Raw genomic sequence first — 14,775 nt, forward strand, 5'->3', positions numbered from 1 at the left:
GTGTAATGTCAAAATATACACTAGGCTAAGCATTCATATAAACAGAGGACAGGATTCTTAACTCTGACTCTCATTCTGAGAAATTCGACAAATTATACTTTTTACTTTCAATATTACTCCATTAAGATTGTTTGAAAAGTTAGGTCTAAATCAGTCAAATTTTTATAATAGAAGACACTGATTCACTATCTATACATTTAAAATGGCTTTTAATTATTTCCAACTGATCTTCAATTGGCAGCAGCTTTTGTTATTCATACATTTGTACATTCATTCATTCAACAATTACTTATTGAGCACCTATGATTTACTGGGGATACAACAACAAACAAAATGAACAAAAATTCCTTTCATTTTCTTATTCTTTAAGGTTTCTTGGCTCCTCCTTGGCTGTACCAAAACCTTAATTGTTTCCCAAATCCAGCCAGTCTTTTTTTAAATAAAGTTTTTTCTGGGCACATGGCCACTCAGCTAGCACAGACCTTCGGCTAAAGCCATGTGAATTAGTTCTGAAGCACGGTATGCGGGCAGAACTGATGAGGTCAGTGGTTCACATGCTTGAAAGAAAGATGCTTTCTCTCCACCTCCTTCTTGCCTCCTTCACACAGGCTACACATGTTATTGGCAAGATTTAACCACACAGAATAAAAAATGCTGGGAGATGAGAAAACAGCAACAACAACAAGCGGGGGGGGGGGTGTAGGGTGCGGAAAGGGAAAGAACCTTGACCCCTGGATGACTCTGGGACAGAACAATCCTAAGCTACCCACCAACTAGCTCAAACCTGGGAGAAAAGTAAGTTTCTACAGTGGTTAAGTCACTGTTATTTGGTCCCTTAAAACAGCTGAACCAATAGAGATGTACAGCAGTCCACTTGTCATTTTGTGTATTATTATGAAAAACGATCCTTAATTTACCTGGTATATATTTTCAAACTCCTCATAGAAGCCATCCTTGACCTACTTGCTGCTATGATTACAGAAATCACTGCTCTTTTTTTTTTAATGCAACTTCTTCACATTTTATACATATTTCTATTTTTACACTTATCACACTTTCCTATAATTTATTTCCATACTTATCTCACTACTAGGTATCTTTCTAAAGAAAAAAGGTATTATTCTTTTTTTGTATCACATTGTGTCTGGCACAGAGTCAGTACTTAATATTTGTTAAATAAAATGTATACATTAAATTGGTTGTTTCTTGTTTTTATTTTTTTTATTTTTTAAATTAGGTTGTAAATGAACTAATTTTTCCTATTCAGAGATAGTTTTTTTTTTTTTTTTAATTTTTTTTTTTCAATGTTTATTTATTTTTGGGACAGAGAGAGACAGAGCATGAACGGGGGAGGGGCAGAGAGAGAGGGAGACACAGAATCGGAAACTGGCTCCAGGCTCCGAGCCATCAGCCCAGAGCCTGACGTGGGGCTCGAACTCCCGGACCGCGAGATCGTGACCTGGCTGAAGTCGGACGCTTAACCGACTGCGCCACCCAGGGCCCCTCAGAGATACAGTTTAAGAAAAATCAATAAATGAGGATTTTTTTTATGTACGAAGCAGTGAAAATCTCTAGTTCTTTATGGGTCAGAAAAATCAGTCCCAAACACTGGATAGAAAAGACCTTATTTTCAGTAATTAGCAAATGCCAGGCAATCTCAGTGTTTGTAAACGCTTCAATTTCACAAGCAGTCAACCTTTAATGACCATAGGTCTTGTCAATTTCATTTAGTAGGCACTAGCAAGTCATGGTAGAGGTGAGTCAGACAGGGTCCACAGCAAAGGGAGCCATAGGAGCCCACACACACAAAAAGAAAGTGGTGGAGAATCAGGGCAGGCCTAGAAAAGTGAGAAAAAAGGAGCAAGAATGGGGAGGGGAGGTACATGAGGAAACTCAGAATCTTAACAAGTAGAACAGAAGACTGGAACCCAAGAAGAAACCAATGGTAATGTTTACCTTGGAATTTTTAAGCTGTTAAAAGTACACACAGACTCACACACACACACCAGTAATGTATCACCTAACAAACTGATAAAGTGATTACATTTGATAATATCTAAGGCTGGTGCGTGAGGCACCATAACACACCATTTGATGAACTATAGATTAGTGTAAACACTTTGGAGGGTAATTTAGCAATACTTACAATAAATTTTTGAATATACATTCTATTTCTAGAAATTTATCTTATGGGTATACTTGGCAAAACCCAGCAATATATATTTGTAAGAATGTCATTTAAGTATTAATTTGTAATAGCAAAAAATTGGACATGATCTAAATGTCCATCAATAGCAAACTGATTCTTGTACATGCACACCAGGGAATACAACTCTACACAACCATTAAAAAAAAAAAAAAAAAACATAGCAGATCTCTTTGCATCTTTGAAGATATCCATGCTATTTTAAGTGGAAAAGAAAGGTATGGAACAGTGTGTGTGGTATAATACCTTGTATGTAAGTAAATTTTTCTAAGGGTGTTTATGCTATGCTTTAACATTTCTAGAATGACAAAAATCTATTCTTTTAAAGTTTATTTATTTTTAGTAATCTCCACACCCAACATAGGGCTCAAACTCATGACCCCTAGATCAAGAATTGCATGCTCTTCCAATTGAGCCAGACAGGTGCCCCAACAAAAAACCATTAATAAAAGTTCTAGAAGAAAACATTGCAGGGAGAGGGGCTTTAGTGTTTCCTTTTTGTAAACTGATTAAATTTAACCAAGTGTTTATATTAATTTGAAAATTGTTAACTGTCAACAGAGTTGACAGAGTCCAGGCAGCAGAATTATGACTATTATATACTGTTTTTCTATATTATAAACACATACAAATCCTTTTAAAATGATCTAATTAGTACCTGAAATCAAACTACTACTATTTAGAATATATACACTAGCCAAGTATATAATTATGTCTCAACATTTTAAAGACTCTACATTAGTTTCATTTCTTTTTCATGAAAAGAACCATAATTTTTAAAACTTAGGGCTCAGTTAAAGAAATGTGCTTTTTCTCTCCTGTGTATCTTTACTTTTAGTTTTATGCTTTAAAATCTTTCCCTTGAATTTGATCACTTAGCAGCTTACTTTTACCCCAACCAACATATTCTTCACACTATGAGAAAAGGTGACTACATGACAGTGATATAACTGACTGAAAAATTAAATATTCCAGTGATGACCTGTTGTGTTTGCATGATGTTCAACATATCATTTAAAAGGCATTTTCATTGATAGGAGCACATGATCTGATAGCATGCAGTCACAACCAATTTCATGAATATGTAAATTATAGGTACAAATGGTAGGAAAGATTAGGAAAGAAACTAATTTACCTGTAAGTAACATTGCTGACAAGTGTTAGATATTGGCTGGCTAGAAGAGCATTTGCAGTTTTGATATACAAAGGCATTAGTGTTGAGTTCTAATACCCAAGATACTAATCTTCACGTAAGATAACTAATAAAGATAATTCAATTGACTATACTTATCACATTAATACAGAAGGAAAACCAGCTTAAACTAATCAAGATCAATTTCATGTTCCATCAATACTAGAACTGGATCTTAAAGCAATGTGGCAGTATAGACCCTTTGAGAATTGTAACAAGGGATATCAAAATCTCCTCTACAGGCAAATAGAAACACAAAATTAATACATGTCACTCTTCCAAAAACACCTTTCTAGATCAAGGGTCAGCAAATCTCTTTCTCTAAAGATCCAGAATTTAAATATGTCAGGCTTTGTGGGCCACATACAATCTCTGTAGCAAATATTTTGTTTTATTTTTTACAACGCCTTGAAGTTGTAAAGAGCATTCTTAATCACAGGCTGTACAAAAACAATCAACAACTTTATTTGTCCCATGGCCTATAGCTTGTTGACGACCTCTGCTCTAGACACCTTCCTTCCTTCTAGATACCACATGAGGAACCCTAATAGGCATGTGATGCTGTCTGTGCTCTTTCATCTGCATACTGCAGCTGAATCTAGTCCTCATATCACACAGGGGGCAAAAACGAACAAAAACCTTCACATCTTCAATATTTCCAACTATATTTCCAACATCACTCATGGAAATCTCAAACTTTTAAGGAAGATACATTACTTTGCTTAAAATCTTTTTATCTCTGATAATAGATAAAATTCATATAATAGTTATATTGCATACAATTGTAAACACATTTCTATTCCTTTTTAATTTTTTTTTCAACGTTTTTTATTTATTTTTGGGACAGAGAGAGACAGAGCATGAACGGGGGAGGGGCAGAGAGAGAGGGAGACACAGAATCGGAAACAGGCTCCAGGCTCCGAGCCATCAGCCCAGAGCCTGACGCGGGGCTCGAACTCACGGACCGCGAGATCGTGACCTGGCTGAAGTCGGACGATTAACCGACTGCGCCACCCAGGCACCCCTCTATTCCTTTTTAAGTAACTATAATGAGGTATACCTGACATACTCTACATTTATTAACTTGATTTAGTTGTATTTTGCATATCATATTATTCACCATTTTCTAATTTATGTTTCCAATGACTTTTTAGTAAGCTCATCAAGTTGTGCAACAATCACCATAAATCAGTTTTAAAACATCTTCACCATCCCAATGTCACCCTCATGCACATTACTGTTAATGCCTATACTTAACTGCTCCTGCCCCTGCCCAAGGCAACCCCTCATCTACTTTTCATCTTTTCATATAAATGGTATCACATAGTATGTGGTTTCTAGGTCTGATTTCTTTCACAAAGCATGTTTTTGTGATTCATCCACATCAGAGCATGTATCCATAATTCATTCCTTTTTATTGCTAAACAGTACTCCTCAGGATATGTTGCACATTCTTAAAGTGTCAATTAATTAAGTTTTGACATATGTATATACTCATGAACACATCACCAGTCAGGATAACAAACATGTCAATCATCCCCCAAATTCCTTGTGGTCCTTTGTAATCCCGCCTTCCCATCCTTCCCCATTTACCTATGCCCAGAGAAACTACTGGTCTGCTTTCTGTCACTACACAAATTCACATTTGCGAGAATCTTACATAAATAGAATCATACAGTGTGTACTCCTTTTGTCTGGCTTCTTTCACTCAGTATCATCTTTTCTAAATTCATCCATGTTAAAGTATGTATCAATCATGTGTTTTTTGCTAAAGAATATTCTATTCTATTGTTTATACATTCACCTATTGAGGGACATGTAGAATGTTTCCAGTTTTTAGCTATTACAAATAAATCCGTTATAAGCATTTGTTCAAAAGCCTTTGTATGGGGGTGCCTGGGTGGCTTAGTCAGTTGAGCTTTGGCTCAAGTCATGATCTCACAGTTCATGGGTTCGAACCTTGTATGGGGCTCTGTGCCGACAGCTCGGAGCCTGGAGCCTGGAGCCTGGTTCGGATTCTGTGTCTCCCTCTCCCTCTCTGCCTCTCCCCTGCTCATGCTCTGTCGCTCTCTCAAAACTAAATAAACATTTAAAAAAAAAAAAGTCTTTGTATGCACATATGTTTTCATTTGTCCTGGGTAAATATCTAAAAGTGGATCATCTAGCAGGTGAATGTTAAACTTCTTAAACTGCCAAGCTGCCAAACTGTTTGCCAAAGAGGTTATATCATTTTACACTGCCACAGCAGTATAGTGTTCCAATCTCTCCATACCCTTACTAATACTTGCTATGGTCAGTCTTTTTAATTTTAATCATTACAGTAGACGTATAGTGATACCTCATTGTGGTTTTAATTTGTATTTCTATAACAACTAATAATGTGGAGCATCTTTTAGTTTGTTTGTCACCTGTTTGCCATGTGTTTGTCACACCTTGATGAGGTATGTTCAAATTTTTGCTGATTTTTATTTTTCTAAACGTTTATGTATTTATTTGAGAGACAGTACAAGCGAGGGAGGGGCAGAGAGAGAGGTAGAGAGAGAATCCCAAGCAGACTCCGCACTGAGAGCGCTACACGAGGCTCAATCCTACAACCGTGAGATCAGGACCTGAACAGAAATCAAAGAGTCAGACGCTTAACTTACTGAGCCACCCACGTACCCTTTTTTATTGATTTTTAAAACTGGATTGTTTTATTATTGAGCTTTGAGAACTCTTTATAAATTGTGGATTTATCAGTTATATGATTTGTAAATATTTTATCCTGGTCTGTGATTTATCTTTGAATTCTCTTAACAGTGTCTTTTCAAGAGCAAACACTTAATTTTTATACAGTGCAATTTATTAATTTCTTTTATGGATCATGCTTTTCATGTCACATCTAAAAAAAAAAAACATTCCCTAACTCAACTTTTTCTTCCAGAAATTTTATGGTTTTAGGCTTTACATTTAAGTCTTTGATACATTCTGAGTTAATTATACATGGAACAAAGTTTTGGGTCAAAATTCATTTTACTGTATACAGATACACAATTGTTCTGGTACCATTTCTTGAAAAGACTAATGTTTCTCCATTAAAAATGGCTTTGCAACTTGTTTTAAATCAGGTGTCCATATGTATGTTGTTTTGGGTTTCTTGGCACTCTGGTCTATCCCATTATCATTTTGTGTTTTTTGACATCAATATCACACTATCTTAAATACTATAGCTTTATAAATCTTGAAATCAGGTAGAACACTAACTTTGTTCTTTGTCAAAGTTGTTTTGGCTTTTCTAGATCCTTTGTATTTCCATATGCATTTAAATCAACTTGCCAGTTTCTACAAAAATTAAAAAAAAGGCTAAATAGAATTTTAATGGAGAATGTACTGAATCCATACATTACTTTGGGGACCTGATATCTTAACAATATTGGATTTACTGATCCATAAACATGGTATACCTCATCATTTATTAGATCTCCTTTAATTTCCCTCAACTATGTTTTGAAACTTGCAGTATATGGATCTTTCACATCTTTTGTCAGATTTATCCCTAAGTATTTCCTAGTTTTTGGTATTAGTATAAACTGTATTATTTTGAATTTTAATTTAAAAAAAATTTTTTTTAATGTTTATTTATTTTTGAGAAAGAGAGAGAGAGAGAGAGAGAGCGAGCACAAGTCAGGGAAGGCAGAGAGAGAGGGAGACACAGAATCCGAAGCAGGCTCAAGGTTCCAAGCTGTCAGCACACAGCCTGACATGGGGCTCGAACCCACAAACTTTGAGATCATGACCTGAGCTGAAGCCGGTCGCTTAACCGACTGAGCTACCCAGGTAGCCTGAATTTTAATTTCTAATTGTTACTGTTATGTAGAAGCAAAATTGATTTTTGTGTATTTGTATTCTATAACCTTTCTTAACCTACTTATTTGTTTTAGTAGCTAGATCATATCATCTGCAAATAATAACTAATTTACTTTTTCCTTTCTAGTGAGGTTGCCTCTTTTTTTGCCTGATTGCACTGCCTAGAATCCTTAGGTCAATGCTGAACTGAAGTAGTGACAGTGGATTTCCTTGTCTTGTTCCTGATCTTAGGAGGAGAGTATTCAGTTTTTCACCACTAAGTATCATGTCAGCTGTTGTATTTTCATAGATGCCCTTTATCAGGTTGAGGACATTAACTTCTCTTCCTAGTTTGCTGAGACTTTTTAATCAGGAATGAATGTTGGATTCTGTCAAATGCTTTCTCTGTATCTACTGAGATGATCAGATGACTTTTGATTTACAGTTTGTTAATACAGTGAATTTTAATGACTGATCATCGAGTTAAACATTGAATGTTATCATTCTTAGGGTAAACCTTACATGGTGATGACATGATATCCATTCTATATTGCTAGGCCCTACTGGCTAAAATTTAGTTTATAATTTTGATATCTATGTTTATGAATGATATTAGACTGTTATTTTCTTTGCCTGGTTTTGGTATTAAGGTAATGGTGATTGTATTAGGTGAAAGAGTAAATCAGGTCCCTGTTACTCTATGTTGGCCAAAAGCAGAAGTCTGCTTTATAGTTATTATGTCATTATTTCATCTATCCCTTCCTATTTTAGAAAGTACGTGTTATTATTAACTTCTTTTTGCATTTAGGAGAAATGGAGAATGGGGGAAAACTGAGGCTCAGAGAGCAAGGTAACATGATTCTAATCTGGAATTAGGATTCTGATTCCAGACAGTATGAATTTAAAACCCACTCTCTTAATCTCCTACTATAACATTCATGTAGTATCCAAAAAAATTCTTTTTAAACACAGAAATTAATTTCTTTTTCATTAAGAAAAAGCATTCTATCTCTAAATGATACAAGTAGTCTGACCTAGAGCTCATGTAATCACTTAATCACTATGGTATTTGTTGAGAAGAATGAATGCCAAGGTTTCTTATACACTGAGTCAGGATCCATATAAAGTATTAATTACTGAATATACTGAAAACCTTACTTGAGAAAAAGAACGGATCCAGATGTAAAGAAATAATCTTATAGATGTCCTATAGTCTCCAAAAGTCCAACCAATACAGGAAAAATAATTACTGCTACCATTTCAAGTTTTTATTTAATCTTCAAAACCACATTGTAAAATAAACATTGCTACGCAAATTCTATAGGTCAGGAAATCCAGACACAACAACATTAAGAAACTTGTTTAAAGTCTGCTATCCTGTAAGTAGTAAGACAGGTATTCAAACCTAAGTCTCTACAGCTCTAGAAAATCCTCGTAAAATTGGCATTTTTTGTTTTTTACATTACGATGTTGTCATCCCAAACAAATATTGACAAGGGCTTTTTGGAAATACGGAAAGTGCAACATCAGATTCTAGCAGACCACAATGCCATACAAACTGGTACTAGGCTTTGATGGTAATAATTGCAATGAGGGGTTTCCCAATCCCTGATGAGATTAAACCTGTTTTGTCCTCTTTCTAAAGCAAGTTATCCTTCCATAAAACAAGTTGAGTGCCTTTTCTCTACTTCTGATGATCTATAGTGGGCATAGCTCAATTAGCTTAGACTACTAGCTTAGATTACTAGCTATAATGCAGAATTCCTCTTTTTTAAGTTTATTTATTTATTTTGAGAGAGAGAATGAGAGAGCAAGCAAGCAGGGGAGGGGCAGAGAGAGAGAAAGAGAAAGGGGGAGAGAGAGAATCCCAAGCAGGCTCCACACTGCCAGTGCAGAGCCCAGTGTGGGGCTCAATCTCATGAACACTAAGATCATCACCTAAGCCAAAATCAAGAGTCCAACATTTAACCATCTGAGCCACCCAGGCACCCCCTAACACAGAATTCCTCTTAAGAGCAGGATGAGTAGAGGAATAACAGCTATTCAAATAATTCCAGGCATGAGGCAAGATGATTCTGGATAAAAAGCCTGGACTGAAAAGACTGCCAGTGTTCAAATATCTATTCTGCCTCATACTAGACCTTGCAAAAATTACTTGACTTCTTGGCACTTCCATGCCTTCATCTATAAAATGGATTGATAATTTTTCCTCTCATAGCATAGAAGATTAAAAGAAAGAATATATGAAGAGTGTTTAGAATAGTGTCTGGCACTTGCTAGGCACTTTTAAATTTTTACTATCAATATCACCATTATTCCTATGGTTACTGAACAGGAAAAAAAATATTTTGAGATTCTTTAGCATAAAATAAGATATTAGCAGGGCACCTGGGTGGCTCAGTCAGTTGAGAGTCCAACTCTTAGTTTTGGCTCAGGTCACAATCTCATGGTTTGTTAGTTCATGGAGCACCGGGCTCCATGCTATCACCTGCTTGGGATTCTCTCTCTCCCTCTCTCTCTCTCTCTGCCCCTGCCACCTCCCACCTCAGCCCACACACACATTCTCTCTCTCTCAAAATAAATAAACTTAAAAATAAAGAAGATTTGAACAAATAACTACATATCTAAAAACATAGTCCTATAAACTGGATATTATCTATAACAATGTTCTCGGGGCACCTGGGTGGCTCAGTCAGTTAAGTGTCCAACTTCGGCTCAGGTCATAATCTCACAGTCCATGAGCTCGAGCCCCATGTCAGGCTCTGTGCTGATAGCTAGGAGCCTGGAGCCTGCTTCAGATTCTGTGTCCCCACTTTCTCTCTGCCCCTCCCCCACTCATGCTCTGTCTCACCCTCTCTCAAAAATAAATAATTGCTAAAAATTTTTTTAAATAAACTTCACATGAATCCTTAATTATTTCAAAATAAAAGAAATCTTGCAGAATGTTCCCTTCAAAAAAATAGCGTCCTAAAAACAGCTTTGGAAATTGAGTTCCGGGATCTTTAATAAGTAGGCAAACAGTTTTTAAAACACAAGCAGGGATAATGAAAACAATCCATAAAAATAAAGCAAATTACTCAATTCCATTCAAGTAGTATAAATACCTACAATGGGCTCAGCATTATGCAATGTCCCACAAGGGATATATAAGATCTAACTATACTCTCAATAAGCTTAGAATGTTAGAGAGCAAAAAATACATATATAGAATAATCAAATAAGACAAAGTACAAGTAATTACCATTGAAGGGCACATGAAAGAATTCTCAAGTACTATTCAAATTTATAAGTTCAACCTATAGAATAAAAAATTATCCATCTGTATAGTTAATGCTATTCCTGATACTAGTGCTAAGAACAAATTTGAAGGACTTGTCACTTAACAGTCACATTTCAAACAATTAAAAAAAAATGGTTATTTAGTAATTTCCATTGTAACTTACTGTTGCTATTTTTGTCTTGAGAAAGTTCTCCCTTTCTTCATCTACCTTAATTTCATGTCCAGTTTTAAATAATTCAAGCATTTTGGGGATGTCACGGCCAATGGACTCTGGTTAGAAAAATTAACAATCCAAAGTTATCACTACATATAAACAAGTAACAAAAACTACTCAATAAGAGAAACATTCATCAGGTATTAAGATATAGCAAACAAGTTGTGGCAGACAGACTTTAGAGTGGCCCCAAGATGCCCATTTCCTGGTGTTTATGCCCTTTCATGATCTCCACCCCCTGAGTGTAGATGGGTGCTGCAGCTTGCTTCTAAATTTTTTTTTTTTCAACGTTTATTTATTTTTGGGACAGAGAGAGACAGAGCATGAACGGGGGAGGGGCAGAGAGAGAGGGAGACACAGAATCGGAAACAGGCTCCAGGCTCCGAGCCATCAGCCCAGAGCCCGACGCGGGGCTCGAACTCCCGGACCGCGAGATCGTGACCTGGCTGAAGTCGGACGCTTAACCGACTGCGCCACCCAGGCGCCCCTGCTGCAGCTTGCTTCTAAACCAAGAGACAGAATGCTTATATGCACTTGATTACATTACATAAAACTGTAACACCCATCTTGGAGGAGACTCTCTTCTTTACTAGCTTTGAAGAAACAAGCTGCAATGTTGTAAGTAGACATATGAAAAGGGCCACAAGAAAAGAAAGCCCTCAATCTAGCAACCTGCAAGGAACTGAATCCTGCCAACAATCCACATGAGTCCAAAAGCAGATCCTTCCACAGTCAAGTCTCAGATGAAACCACAGCCCTGATACTTTGAAGCTTTACGAGACACAGAAGCAGAGGACCCAGCTTAGCTGTACACACATTCCTAACAGACAGAAACGACGAGATAGAAAATGTGTGCTATTTTAAGCCATTAAATTTGTGATAATATTGTTACACAGTAATAACCAATAGATAAGTATATGCAAGGATGATACTTATCATACTTTAAAAACATTATGGACAGGGGCACGTGGGTGGCTCAGTCAGTTGAGCATCCAACTTTGGCTCAGGTCATGATCTCTTTGTGAATTTGAGCCCCGCATCGGGCTCTGTGCTGACAACTCAGAGACTGGAGCCTGCTTCAGATCCTGTATCTCCCTCTCTCTCTGCCCCTCCCCCACTTATGCTTTGTCTCTCTCTCTCTCAAAAATAAAAAAAATTTTAAAGTTAAAAAAAATTATAAAAAAAATTAAGGACAAATTAAAATTTGTAAGATTTTTTATGATAAAAAACTAACAGCAAAGTCTTGAAATCTTCTAAGAACTTTTTACTTACTGGTGCACCTAAGTGGCTCCTCTCTCCTTTCTCTCTCTCCTCTCTCTCTGCCTCTCCCCAACTTGGGTTTTCTCTCTCTCTCAAAATAAATAAACTTAAAAAAAAAAGATGGGAGATTTTATACCAAGTTTGTAAGCTGACAACAATGATTTAGGAAAGCACCTAAGAAAACTGACAATGTAGCAGAGAGAAAGGAGAGGGGAATCCAGTGCACAAATGAAGAGGGTTGGCCTCTGGTACGAAGACAGACTCTTCATTTATAGTGACAGGAAGGAAGGTGTTGTGGTCATAGATTCAGGTTAGTCAAAATAACTCTTGAGCTCTATGTGTAAGGCACTACTCTTAAGAAAGAAATGTAAGTAGAGATACAGATGATTTAACCAGGTACCTGTTTTTTTGTACACCACTATTAGCATCTTGCTGTTTATATTACACTAGTGGTCATATGGTTTAGTACTAGCTACATCAGAATGTTATACTAAAAAAGTAGCATTTTATACTAGTTTTTCCATCTGCCCGTCCCTTTTCTCCCTATCAATTACAATTAGATTGTAAGTTCCTTGTGGATAACTGCTTTCATTCACAGTGAAGTGTTCCTGAACAACTCCCCAGATGATCCTTGGAAGTTATATATGCTGAAGATATACTGTGCTCTCTATAAAATGAGATCTTCATGTTGACTTATCATGGGGAGAATTTTGGGAGACATATATGACTGGTGTGTTTTTTGGTAGTCACACATTTCTCATAATATTTATTGTTCTTAAAATAATTCACATTTTCTATGTAGAAAATTGAAAATTTTTCAAGTTATCGTGTCATGAAACATAAAAAACATGTATTTTTATATATTAAATTTGAGTTAAATGTTAATGACTAAACAGTAGGAAGGTGGAGTTTATTTTTGAAGTCTTCAGTGTGACCCTTTGAAAATCCTTAATTTTTAACTTGATTTCATTTTTCTCCTTTCTACATCCAGTTCTTTGTCTTTCTACCATAATGGAGGACAAAGTGACATTAGAATCCAATAAATTTAGTTTCAATTCTTAGCTCTTTTTTCATGTCAGCTTCTGTAGCCATTTGAGTAATAATGAGCTGCCTCTAGACTGTGATTATTATTTCTACTGATAAATCTTGAGATTTTCCTAGTTCCTTTCCCTTTTTTATAGTAAAGCAGGTTAAGTGAATTTCACATGAAAGTAGGTAAAAAGTGTGGGGTCCTGGGTAAGAGTCTAACTTCATTTTTGGGGGCTAGAGTAAAACCTTATTTAGGAGGCGATCCAACATGGCAGAAAAGTAGGGGGAACCCAAAGTTCCCTCGTCCCTCAAACACAGCAGTATTGAGGCCAAAGGACTTTGAATTCCAAAAGTCCAAGCTGCAGAGTGACAAAGACGTTTCCAGGGACCCATGGGGAGAACCTGGCAGGCCACAGGTGCAAGATTGCAAACTGGGAGAGATAAAAAGGGCAACTTAGGCACAGATGGGAGGGATCCCCTTCTGTGGAGACACAAAGGGATAAGAGAGGATGAGGAAGCATAGGACTGTATCTGGACAAAAGAAAAACAACAGACCAGGACACACAAGGATCCAGTCTCTAATTGCAGGGCTTTCTCCGCACCAGGGCCGGCTGCCATGTTCAGGCACCTGAGGAGGAGGTGAGTCAGCTCCGGGCTCAGTAACTAGTTCAGAGGCACAGTCCACAGTGGGAGAAAGCAATCCACTCCCTGGAGTGCTGTGGGAAGAAGGTATATGACCTTTGAAAGGACAATGACTGCCTGTGCCCCCCAGCCAGAGGCCATATATCGGGGTACAGAGCAGCACTTCCCTGGAACTGGGGTGCACGGAGCGGGGCCCTTTAAGACAGCGGGGTTTAAATCCCAGCCAAGCGCCAGGGAGGCAAGAGAGTCAGTGGAGCAGGACAAACCGTGTGCCCAGCACTGTGAGGCAGCATAGAAGTGGCTCTTTCCCAGAACTGGGGCTCACAGGGCAGGATCCTTTAAGACATCAAGGTTTAAATTCCAGCCAAGTGCCAGGGAGGTGCGGGATTAGCAGAATGGGACAAACTGCCTCATTCACACCAGTGGCACTGTGAGGATGGCCTGTACAGAGTGATTTGGGACACCAGGTCTGTGGCAGTGAGACTGGGGTGTCGTCATTTCTCACCCCATCACCAACAAGGTGGAGCTTCAGGGAACAGACAGCGGGCCCACAGGACCGGCCTACACCAAACCACACCCCTCTGTGCCTGATAACTGCATATGTAGTGGAGGAGGACTGACGCTGACAAACCAGACAGCCCCTTCTCCAGACCTACAAGGGTAGACACATGAGGGTAGTAGCAGACCTATCTAATGAAACTTGGCAGGCCAGAAAGGAATGGCAGAAAATTATCAATGTGCTGAATAGTAAAAATGTACTGAATCGTTTATCCAGCAAACCTGTCATCCAGATAGAGGAGAGATAAAGGTTTTCCCAGACAAACAAAAACTGAAGGAGGTCATCACCACTAAACCAGCCCTACAACAGATCCTAAGGGGGAATCTGTGAGTGGAATGTTGCAAAGATCAAAAAGGACCAGAGACATCACTACAAGCATGAAACCTACAGATCACACAGTGACTCTAAATTCATACCTTTCAATAATAACACTGAATTTAAATGGACTAAATGCTCCAATCAAAAGACATAGGGTGTCAGAATGGATAAAAAAAAACAAGACCTATCTATTTGCTGTCTACAAGAGACCCATTTTAGACGTGAGGACACCTTCAGATTGAAAGTGAGG

At 37.6% G+C, this 14,775-nt stretch overlaps 1 protein-coding gene across 2 annotated transcripts in view; it reads right to left on the reverse strand.

Annotated features, from left to right (window-relative positions):
• MRPL1 (mitochondrial ribosomal protein L1) overlaps window positions 1-14,775 on the reverse strand; it is a 99,235-nt gene that overhangs the window by 32,622 nt on the left and 51,838 nt on the right. For both annotated transcript variants that reach the window (XM_043572405.1, XM_043572403.1), the window contains exon 7: window positions 10,667-10,773. In XM_043572405.1, coding sequence (XP_043428340.1) covers window positions 10,667-10,773 — 107 coding nt within the window. The remainder of the gene's footprint in view (window positions 1-10,666; window positions 10,774-14,775) is intronic.

This window comes from Prionailurus bengalensis, chromosome B1 (genome assembly GCF_016509475.1).
Source record: "Prionailurus bengalensis isolate Pbe53 chromosome B1, Fcat_Pben_1.1_paternal_pri, whole genome shotgun sequence".
NCBI lineage: Eukaryota > Metazoa > Chordata > Mammalia > Carnivora > Felidae > Prionailurus > Prionailurus bengalensis.